This window comes from Megascapheus bottae, chromosome 16, assembly GCF_031878675.1.
Source record: "Megascapheus bottae isolate mThoBot1 chromosome 16, mThoBot2.hap1, whole genome shotgun sequence".
NCBI lineage: Eukaryota > Metazoa > Chordata > Mammalia > Rodentia > Geomyidae > Megascapheus > Megascapheus bottae.
Genome location: NC_143524.1, coordinates 28,483,507 through 28,495,816, shown reverse-complemented (window position 1 = coordinate 28,495,816; position 12,310 = coordinate 28,483,507). Strand labels below are relative to the sequence as shown.

The window sequence follows — 12,310 nt, the reverse complement described above, 5'->3', positions numbered from 1 at the left end:
GCTCAAAGAAGCTATATGTTTGCATTTCCTAAAAAATTGAAAACCTTAATCTGGCATTGCTCCATTAAACGCTGTAGGATTTTCAACGAATACGAAAGAGTATTTTTGTGGAGAGTACACTCAGTATTTCCAGATGCCAGCAACATTTGTAATTTTACATTGGCTCTTGAGTAAAATGGCCCTGTGACATATTTAAACATACTTTCTTTTTATGGTTGGTCTTTGGGGCTTGAACTCAGGGCCTGGATGCTGTCCCTGAGCTATTTTGCTCAAGGCTAGGGTTCTATCTCCTTATGTCACAGCACCTTTTCCAGTTTTCTGGTAGGTAATTAGGGTCTTGTGGATTTTCCTATCCTGACTGAGCTGTAATCCTTGCATCTCAGGCTCCTGAGTAGCTAGGATTACAGGCATGAATCACTCATGCTCAGTTCTAAATCTAGTTTTATAACTAAAGGAAAAGAAAACTTTAGATGCCTATGAAAAAAAATTTACGTTCATCTCAATATCATTGTCCTCTTGTGTACGATCTTTTTATGTTCATAGGATTATCATCTGGACACAACAATCTTACACAGATTTTGATGGAGTAAACTTAGTGCATCAGGAGAATTAAAGTAGGAGAGATAAATCTGCCTATGTAATAAGTGTATGTGTGTGTCAATCCTTATCTGTATAATATGTGTACAAATACATAAAAATATATACTACTTGAAACTCTGACTTGAAATGTTCCAAATCTAATACTTTCTTTAGCAAAAAGAATGAATGCTAAAATTGAAACCTTACACCTAAATTGACATAGAAAGGGTTCAAATAAAAATGCAGATTCACTGAAAGTAAAGTAAGCTTCAGTTATTCTGTATAAGTGATATACAAAACATAAGGAGATTTTTTTTTGGTTTGGGCTTGGTATCACTCAACATATATCATTATTTATCTACAGACATTCTTAAATCTGAGGAAAAAATTGAGATCTGAAGACACTTTAATTGTCAGTATAATGTATAGAGGGGTTACAGTTACATTTGTCAGGAAGTAGGTACATTACTTCTCCCACACTGATACCTCATCTTATCTTTTTGTTCACATTTCCTTCTTCCCATCCCCTCTCAATCATCTTGTTTCCCCCTTCCCTTCACTAAAAAGGTATATACAATATACTAGTTAACAAAGTCAGATACAAAATGCAATGAATCTTATCAGTGTTTGCCCTTTCAATACACTCACACTCTTCGACCCACCCTTTTGTTTACTTTTCTTTACTTTATACTATATACTTGGAATTATTGACTGCAATTTCCTCCTTTCTCCCCTTCACTCCTCTCTCTATCTGGGTAATTTTGACCCCACACACTCTCTTGCAAGGATCCATGTACTGGCGCTTATTTTGTTGGGCTTTGACTTTATCTTTGTAAAGAATTTCATCACTTGAGTTCTCCCTAGAGTCTACCATATTTCAGTAAGTAGGTTTTTGTTTGTTTGATTTTTGCTTTGTATTTCCTCCCCTGCTAGGCTTGAACTCAGGGCTTGTGCACTGTCCCTGAGCCTCTTTTTGTTCAAGACTAACGCTCTACCACCTGAGCCCCAGTGCCACCTCCAGCTTTTTTGAGTCTCAAGTGGACTTTTCTGCCCCAATTGGCTTTAAACATCCATTCCTAGATCTCAGCCTCCCTAGGAGCTAGGATTAGAGTTGTGAGCCATGGGGTGCTCAGTTAATACATTTGTCACCACTTGCATACCACCCAACATGTTTATGGATCTATAGGCAAACCCTAGCTTTCACAAATGGCGGAAGCCATGGAATCTTTGTCTCTTTGTGTCTGATTTACTTAATATAATATTTTTTAAGTTTTTTTTTAATTTTCTTAAACATGGTTAATGGGCGTATGAAGAAATGCTCAGTGTCTCTGGCCATGAAGGAAATGCAAATCAAAATGAGATTGAGTTTCTACTTCACCCCAACTCGAATGGCCCTTATGGAGAAGCTAACAATAGCTGCTAGCAGATGTGGCCAAAAGGTTATGCTGCTACACCATTGGTGAAAATGTAAGCTTGTTGAACCAGTCTGCAAAATAGTATGGAGGTTCCTGAAAAGACTAAAACATAGAGCTACCCCATAACCCACCAATACTACTACTGACTATTTTCATGGAAGCAGTAGAATTTGAATCAATCAGACCTGGTACACACAGACAGAAATTTATGGAAGTGACTGAAGTAATATCAAAATTGGAAAAAATATGTAATCTGGGTCAATGACCAGACCAATCTGGTTGATGTATAGAGTTTCTGGGAATAAATTTTAGTAGGTTACCCAGTGAGACTGATATGGCTCACTGCTATAACTCTGAAGTACTTAAGTGAGTTTTCTAGGTGGTGAATTGAAAAAATGAGAATATGAAATTTATAAAAATAAGTCTGATGGGGATAGGAAGATTAGGTTTGGCTTTTTAGATTTGCTTAAACATGGCCCATTAATGTGTATAGGATAAAGTTATAGATATTTGAAAAGGGACCAAAAGATAGTGACTAGAAACTAATGAGCTGGTGGTACATTTGCCAGAAAAAAAAGTAGAGAATAATCAAAACTACTACCTAGGTTTTAGTTTTGGGAAAAAATGATGAAAATGATGGTGGTAGATATTCTTACTATCATAATATATACATAGAAATAATGGCTCTTTTTCATAATATAGGAACAGACTTTAATAATTGCTAAAATCCCCAAGGGTGTCATTAAAATTCTAATTTGAATTTTATTTAATTCATTGTGTTTCTTTTGCTTCAGTTACTAACAAATATTTAAAGTTTACTATGTGCCTTTCAGTATTTCAAAGCTTCACATACAAACTCATGGGTTCATGCAAACTTTAACATGCAGACTGTTGCTATGTTATTTCATAGATGAAGTTAAGCACTTGATGTCACACAATTAGGAAAAAAAACCCTAGGAGTAAGCCCTGGTAATCAAACCCCAAATGTCATGTGTATCTCACTTTTCTCTGCTGCCGTATGGGGAAGGACATGCCAGTTTTAGTGATATGTATAATTATTTGCATTACTATTTTTATTCCTAGTAATAATTTAGGTGCTAGAAATAAAGTGGTAAACAAAATCAAACATTCTTCTGTTCCTCATGAAACTTGCAGACAGAAGGTGTGCCTGAAGGAATATAGTAGTGGAAACTCCTGAAAAATACTATTCATTGATGAAAAGGAAATATGAGAGGTGGTATTTTGGATGATCCTTCACCTGGGAACTGAAGTTAAAAAATTGTGAGAAAGCCAGTTACACGTAAGGACCATGTGGTGGCAAATAGCATGAAGAGAATACAGGATAAGAACAAAACTAAGTGGGTTTGTAAGAGATGGGGAAAGGCTATATAAGATGTGAAAAAAGGGGGAGAGAGGAGGAATAAAGATGTAGAAAAAGGGAGGGAGGGAAAATAGAGATAAGAAAGCAATAGAGAGAGTGGGAAAGACAGAGAGAAGAGAGACAGAGAGAGAAAGAGAGAAAGAAAGAGATAGAGACAGACAGGCAGTCAGAGAGACAGAGAAAGACAGCCAGAGAGAGTCAGAGAGAGAGAGAGAGAGAGAGAGAGAGAGAGAGAGAGAGAGAGAGAGAGAGAGAGAGAGAGAGAGAGAGAGAGAGACTTGCATTGGGAAAAACACATTGTTTTTAAAGCAGGGGAAACAAAAAAGATTGCCTTGGAAAGTCCAGGGTTTGATTCAGATAAATATACAACAAAGTAATAAGAAAAACCACATTGAGAAAAGCAATTTATAATTAAATTACTAACAAATATAGAGATTTTTCTTTCACAAAGTCTTATATGTGTATATACATATGTGAGTTTATAATAATTTCAGAGATTATATAATTAAGGTGCTTCTTTCACTGAGAGATTTGATATGTGTCAGTAAAGGTATTAATGTTAGTAAAGCCATAATCTAAGATCTCTACTATGTACTTTCCAGAATATCTTATTTAATTTTTAATATGCATTGTATATATTAGACTTGCAGTTGAAAAAAAGATTAAATATATTAAATACCTCATCTTGGCCACCATTAATCAGTTGACAGGCACTTACAACATGCCCTAAAATAATTCTTCAATATGATGGAAGTTCACAAAAACAGCAACAAAAATATCAACATATCTTTTTTTTAAAGTGCTTAGAAATTTGCTTATCATGAAGCTTCATTTGGTTTCCTGGAATTCATCAATAAAATAATTTAAATTTCTCAAAACTTATTTTCTTTTTTTGGTATTTTACACAAGAAGCACCTATCACTAAAACATTACAAGTAATGACTCTGAATCCAAATCTTGTGGCTAATAATTACAAATTATTATACCTTAGAAGATAATTACAATTATTACACCTGAGAAGATGCAAAATATATGTTAGAAATGAATAACCAAATATATGTGTATGTGTGTGTGTGTGTGTGTGTGTGTATATTTTAAGGTTACTTTTCTTGTAACTGTGTGCTATACTGTATAACTGTTTCCTACACTGTGTGTTCAACCTACTACTGAAGTCCTTCTTGAATGCTTCCAACGTTTAGTAATTATGCAGAAAGCTGCTATGAACCTTCTGGGCAGGTATTTCAGTAGATGAAAGTTTTTAACTCATTTATGACATAATGTTTATGGTTCATCTCATCATTGGACTCTGAGATTTGATATCTGTATCTGACCTTCATTTGTTACATCATTTCCTATTTACATAAGAGATTATTCCAGTGATTCAAAGTGCTTCACATCTTGTCTAGCATGTTTGTTTAAATGATTTTTTCCAAGCTTTCAAAGTCAGTATATCAAATGTTTACTGTAAAAAACGTTTTTCCTACTTCTTTTTTATTATATGAATATAGTTATACTATAGTATGAAAATTACAGCAAAATGTTTATGCATGTTAAGATCTTTAAGGTGTAGAGTTTATCTTGGAAAGGCAGTGAGGTGGGTCCGTTTGGAATTCCAGCTTCATTCTTTCAGTTATTACTATACTAAATCATAGCTGAGCCATGGGGTCCTATGATTTCCCATGTTACAATACCAGAGAAATCTTTTTTTTAACTCCTCTTTAAGTATCCTCTACAATTTTGATCTTAGAGGATGTATATTATCCTTTACAGACCCACTTGGTTATTTATATTTAGACACATTGATACTATGAATGTTCAATGAGATAATTTTAGTGAAAGAGATTACTTTTCAATAAAATGTGTTGTGAAACTAAAAGCGGCAAGGGAATGCAGATGGAGGCTGTGAATTCTATCATGGAAAGAGTGAGTTTATTGCCTGCATATTTGAACAGTACATTCTATATACCCTTTGGAGAAGCAGAGATATTACTTTTTGGCAGACACCATGTCTTCTTCTGTTTTATATCTGAAATGTCTACTGCATGTAATTGAGTGGAGTGCGTCTTAAACTTTAGTGAAGAATGCATTATTTAAGTTCCTAGTATTTAGCTTTCACCTCACTATCTCCAAAAATATGCCATACACCCAGTCTTTTTCCTAGATGAAATAGGGGACAGGGTAAGACATAATACTTTGTTTTAATTCTGCTCAGCCAAAAATGGAGGAAATAAATCAAATGTCAGCAACTATTGAATTCAAGGCATTGTGTAGTTTTCATGGAGTAGTGAAAAAGACTATGCAAGTGAGACTGAATGGTTTAATTTGAACTATGTATATACTCAAGTTTTTCACCTGAAAAATGGTGGTAGGACTATTCACCACACTCCTAATATTGTGCTTTGAGAACAAAAGAGGATAAACCACAGAAGTTAACTGTAGTATGCCTAGAGAGAATGGAAGGATGTCCCTGTATGAATTTCTCTATCCCAACTAGACTGTAAGTTTGAGAAATCAAGGCAGTACATCCTTTAAATAAAACCCTCTATCTGTGCCACAGAGCACTGCACTTTGTACAGGTTATTCTATAGAAATTATAAATAGATTGGTCATTATTGCTCTACTAGGAGAATCCTGTGTTGAATTCTTCATCCTATAAATAAAATCTTGGTAAGTAATGAGTACAATTGCCCATCTCAAACACAACACACAGGGCTGGGAATTTGGCCTGCTGGTAAGAATGCTTGTCTAGCATGCACGAAAACCTGGGTTCAATTCGTCAGTACCACATATTACAGAAAAAGACAAAAGAGATGTCGTGGCTCAAGTAGAAGAGCCCCAGCCTCGAGAAAGCCCAAGAACAGTGTTCAGCCCTGAGTTCAAGCCCCAGAACAGGCAAAAAATAATCAATTACAATACACAACAGAAACTACAGATTTTAAGGGGAAGTAGAGACATGGAAATGATGCTATGGTTTGGGAAGAGAATTTAACATGTAGTCAAACATCCCATTTCATAAAACCAAATGACTATGCTTTTCCTCATTACCTGTGTGAAATCTAACAGAATAGTATTATCTACATATTATCTACATGTGAGTATTAAAACTGACATTGATTGGAATAAAATGAAAGTAAAGTAAATTACTTATCCAGTCACACTCAGGACAGTGCCCTTTTTCTATCAGTGTTTAAAATATTAGCTACAACCTTTCCAGCATTGCTGAAAACTATTCTGGAAGAATACACTTATATGAACGGGAAAGATAAGGAGAGTTGAATTATTTTCCCATGTTTTATTGAACTTTATACTCAAAATGGAAAATAGTCTATGAGAAAAGGAAATCACACATAATTTAATGTGGTCATTTTTTGTTGCTTGTTTTGAGGAGAATGACAACATATAATCTTGGTTGAACACTTATTACTACAATTGAATTATATGATTTAATTTTTAGTTACATAGAAAATGAGGTATATATGCATTCTATGTGTATTCTATAAAAATGCTAAGACATGGCCTTTAATTAAGTTGCCAAAAGAAAGTGCCCACAGCATAGATACTGTAGCTTATATGAGGTCCAATAATTGCACTCTAAATCTCAAATCACCTTTCAGTCGAAAAGTGACTAATGTGGGAGGCTATGGATTGGACGAAGGCCATTAAAATCTAATTTAAATTAGTTATTTTTATTGCAGAGAACTTTAGGTATTGCCTAAAGGAAGTGAGAAAGATGTTTTGAAGCATATAAGCATTCTCTTTAGATGATTCAGCAAACCAATGAGCATTTAGAGGCTACAAGTGCATATCTTTGCGAATATCATTGCGAGGTACACAGATCAAACAGATTGTGTAGTGGGGAGGGTGATTTACAGTAGTAAGACATTCTTCTGAGTGATTTAATCTAAATGTCTATTGGGCGTCATTCACCTCCAGTCATTCTGTTTATCATCCTGTTCAGTAAATAACAAAAATGTTTGAAAGGCGATGTTTAAAATTTTCAGCTCTGGTTCCTTAATTTATAGAATACATTCAGGCACAGCTGCATCATAAACTTATGAATTTTGAAGGTTTTTGAGGATAATACAGAATATGTGGTTGTGCAGGAAGTTAATGAGGTATTAATTACGGCTGTGCTATACATGAGAAAATTATGACACTTTGCTATATATATATATATATATATAGTTTGTACAACGGCAGTGCCTAACAACACACATGTCTGCATAAATATTTGTACATTCATGCAAAAGATTTAATTATGTCTATCCTAATCAATTAGATTGCAGCAAAGAGATGTTGGCGATTAGACAAATAATGTTTGAGTGAGATAGCGGTGGGATATTTTTCTCATAACCATACTGTGTGTGAAATCCAGTAATAGTTTATATCAATAACATTCCAATGCTCTATCCATGTAGGACCCTGCCTTATCTTTAATAACTATTTGTGTAAATGAGCTCAATATTCTACAACATTCATCTATTTGTATTTGATCACATGTATTTGATCACAGTGAATAAAAAGAAGCACCCGGTCTTTGAATATAATAACAAAGTGATTTTATTCCATCTCTTTGCTCTTTGAGATAAAAGTCTGTGTAGCTCAGATTATCCAATTACTGGCTCTGTTTTTTTTTTTTTACAACATATAGAAACATTTTCTATGGCTTCATGCTATGCTCTGGAAACTGGCTCTACACTCCTAAAGAAAGAAAATGGCATCAGTATGGTGCCAATGGAGATATTCTGGCTAAAAGATGTATGGATGCCTAGTCGTATCAGCCTCTGTCTAGGTTCCCATACACCCCTGACCTAAACATTTTTATATCTTCACAGTGAAATGATGTAGAATGTAACTAGTAAATATCAGGATCACCAAGAAGAGTTTAGACAAGAATTATATTCCTACTATATAGTATAGCTATATATTATGGTGAAAAGGGAAAGAATCTAGCAGAAAGAATGCACAAAGTCATTTTCAAGCTTATTTTAATGTCTTTATTTATTGGTATCAATATGAAAACTACTCTGTTGCTCTCTTTTCACTTTATTATCTGTATAGTTATGCATTTTATCATATATACATAAATACTGGATTATATCATTTACTGATTTTATTTCTGTGTTGTGGTTTGTTTCACAAATGTAAAATGTACAAATGTAAAAATATTTGGCCTAGTGGAAGAGTGCTTCTCTAGCAGGCATGAAGACCTGGGTTCAATTTCTCCATATCACATACACAGCAAAAGGCAGAAATGATGTTGTAGCTCAAGTGGTAGAGATCTAGCCTTGAGAAAGACCAAGGACATTGCTCAGGCCCCGAGTTCAAGCCCCAGGACTAGCAATATGAAAAAAGTACTTTGTGACCATACAAGTAGAAAAACTACATGAAATAATAAGCAAAAATAAATAAATAAAAGAAACAGTCAATTAAAGTCTGTAAAGAGCTTTATGTATGTTTACTAGTAAGAATACAATAGGAAAGGATATGAGCTTCTATGCACAGATTTTCAGTGTCTCAATGCCCAGAAAGTCTCATTAATGTAATATTTCTTTTCTATAATTCTCGCAAGCCTATTTATTGTCATGTTCTTTCCAAAGCATTCTGTTGACACATAAATATTTTTTGGCATGTCACTCTGACAACTTTGCCAGCTATTCCAAGTGAAATTCCTTTACTTTTCAGACTCTGCCATTGAAGAAGATCCCATACAAAGCCAGTGCACCATCAGGCTCCTTTTTTGCTCGAGATAATACAGCAAATTTCTTATCCTGGTGCCGAGACTTAGGAGTGGATGAAACATGTCTATTTGAATCTGAAGGTTTGGGTATGTATTTCCTTCAGAAATTAAGATGATGAAATACTGAAATTGGTTTGTATATTGATGTAGTCATCAAGAGATTTTCTTTTATAGTTTGGTGTGGTATCACGACACAGATTTTTAGGAAAGGGTAGAAGTAATAGTCTTTTTCAAGCTAAAGAGAAGAGACAGTAAGGTAAACTTGGTGAATATTTGGAAAACATCAGATTAAAAGTTATTGCCAGGCTGTAATCTGAATTAGAAGGGAAACATTGTAAAATGCAACCCTGAGAACCCTGTTTCTTTTCATCTCTATGAAAGATCTCTATAAAAAGTTTTGTCTTTCTTCAACTTTGTCTCTTGAAACTGAGGTTTGTTAGTTTACAGATTCATTTGTTTTTATATGAAATTATTATATTAACACTGAAGATGATTAAATGAGCAATATTCTACTCAGACTGTTTTGCTTTGTTTTGTTTACATATTAATTTCGGCAGATCCATTTTTAGACCATATAAAGAGGTTTTATACTTCCTTTGAAGAACATATATATTAGTCTATTTACTATTTCAACACTACTCAATACATTGGCATTAAAGTTTAAATTTCTTCTATAAGGTCCAGTGAAGTATAATGCTAATAACACTGGAGGTAAATCCAATTTTAGTGAAATTGAGCAAACTTATGAAATGAAACATCTAATGGGAAAGCTGATTTTGGTTATTCTTCCTTAGGCTTAAAAATCAAGTTTCAAAATCATATGATATTGTAAATTTAACATTCAAGTAAACAATATTCTTTGGAATGAACAAGCATACAAATTGTCACTTACACAGACAAAAATACCTTTGTACCTGAACTTCACTAAACTCTATTGCTCTGCAGAACACAAAATAATTGAGGATAATAGCCAAATTATTTATGACTAAGGTAATTTTTATAACTCTTCTAAGAAATGGTGTTATGATATAGAAAAGATTGCCAGTACATTTTTGGAGAATTCTCCCAGCACTGAAGGAAATAACAAGACATGACCTGAAACAAAAGATGAACAAGAATATTGCCACTGTAGGTCGTCATGTACAGAAGAGAGCTGCTCAGTGCTCCTCAAAGAAGTGAACATTATCTTTTCCACTTCTCACATCAAAGTAAACGAAACTTGCTAGAAGATGTGAGTATATATGTAGATGATATCTCTTTTTTAGTCTACGTCATTTTTATGAGTAGCTGTTAGTGTTTAGGTTTATAGGAAACCATGTGAATGGAAGCTTATAGGAAGGGATTCAAGTATAAATGCATGTATTTATATACATATAGAAGCCCATCACAGACCTAGTAATTATTCATGTGCAAACACACACACACACACACACACACACACACACAACTACAAAATTAAGTCTTAATCACAAAGAATGCACTCTTCACATAATCTCTAGACATGCAGGTACCACTATTATCTAAAAATTTTGGAGTCAACCGAATTGCCAAACAAGTTATTACTGAAATGTTATTTATGAATGTGCAATAAATCTTTTCATTAAAGAAGCATTTTTATTCATATTTATAAGCCAACTTGTTTACACTTGTAAGTACTATATTTTCTTACACTCTGTTGTTTCTAGAATAAATACAACTTTCAGAAAACATCAAAGAAGAATTAACTTAATATTAAATTTGCTCTTCGGAAAATATCGCAATGGTCAATGTCTTAGTGTGGTTATTATACAATATGGACATTTCTATCTTTTAAAAGACCAATTCAAGCAATAATCAATATATTTCATCCAGGAACTTAATGCCTAAACAACTTTCATGCTTGCATTGTTAAGGGAATACAAACATTAGAATATATAATTATATCAAGAAAATTTGAGATGATAAACTTTCTCAATGTGTTTGAAAATCAGATATAAAAAGAAAAATCAATGGTAATTTATGAATATATAACATTATCCAAGTATTTTGTTCTGTGAACTAGTGGATTACAGCTGTAATCCTAGCTACTCAGGAGATTGAGATTCAGAGGATCATTATTTGAGGCCAACCTGAACAGAAAAATTTGCTAGACAAAATTAGATCTGGAAGTAGCATTAAGTGTAGAGTCTCTGTCTCTGTCTCCAACTCTGTCCTCTCTCTCTCTCTCTCTCTCTCTCTCTCTCTCTCTCTCTCTCTCTCTCTCTCTCTCTCTCTCTCTCTCTCTCTCTCTCTCTCTGTCTGTCTCTCTCATAGGACATATACTAATCTATTAGTTTATAACTTGAAGTTAAAATGCATTTAAGAAGATGTATTAGGAAGTAGAACTGTGGCTAAACGTGGTAGAGCAATAGCCTTGAACAATTCCCACGACTGCCGAAAGAAAGAAAGACAGAAAGAAAGAAAGAAAGAATAGAAAAGAAAGAAAGGAGAAGAAAGAAATATAATAAAACTAAGTTTACAAGTTTTCTTTAATTTGGAACTCATATTATCTTTAATCTTTTGAGTACCAAAGTAAGGCAAACAGGCACAGGCTTTCTATATTTTTTTCTCCATTAAAATAAATTTGAAATATTGGCAGCTCTGAACTGGACGTGAAGAAATATATAAATGTTCCTGGTGATACAGCAAAAGGGGACCAGTATGATCTCATTGATTTTAGAATTAGTGAAAGGAAAGGAGACAGCTGTGCCCATAGATGTTAATGATAATCAAGAAAAGGAACAAGAGAAATTCCATTTCCCTCTCTCCCTCCCTGCAGTGAGTGAGGATGTGATTGGGTTGCAGGCTTTTGCCTCTTCAGTTACAGAATTGACTTTCCTGCCACAATAACATCACCTATTCCACTTGATGTCTTTTCACTCTTCAGTTTGGAAAGGAAATTTAAGGAAAGAATCAATCTTTCTTTCTTTCTTTCTTTCTTTCTTTCCTTCCTTCGTTTATTCTTTCTTTCTTTCTTCTTCTTTTCTTTTTTCCTACCTCATTTCAGCAACACCCAAGATGAAGAGCATCTTTTGTCTGCTCGTGTGCTTTTGAACACCAAATAAAATGAAAAGAGACCCTGGTGAGGGGGAAAAGTGTGTTTGCATGATAATGTAGATCACTGTGCTGTGTGTGTGTGTGTGTGTGTGTGTGTGTGTGTGTGTGTGTGTGTGTGTG

General features: G+C 34.1%; 1 protein-coding gene across 2 annotated transcripts in view; it reads left to right on the top strand.

Annotated features, from left to right (window-relative positions):
• Window positions 1-12,310, top strand: part of Gas2 (growth arrest specific 2) — a 110,501-nt gene that overhangs the window by 27,694 nt on the left and 70,497 nt on the right. For both annotated transcript variants that reach the window (XM_090348936.1, XM_090348938.1), the window contains exon 3: window positions 9,061-9,202. In XM_090348936.1, the coding sequence (XP_090205062.1) occupies window positions 9,061-9,202 (142 nt within the window). The remainder of the gene's footprint in view (window positions 1-9,060; window positions 9,203-12,310) is intronic.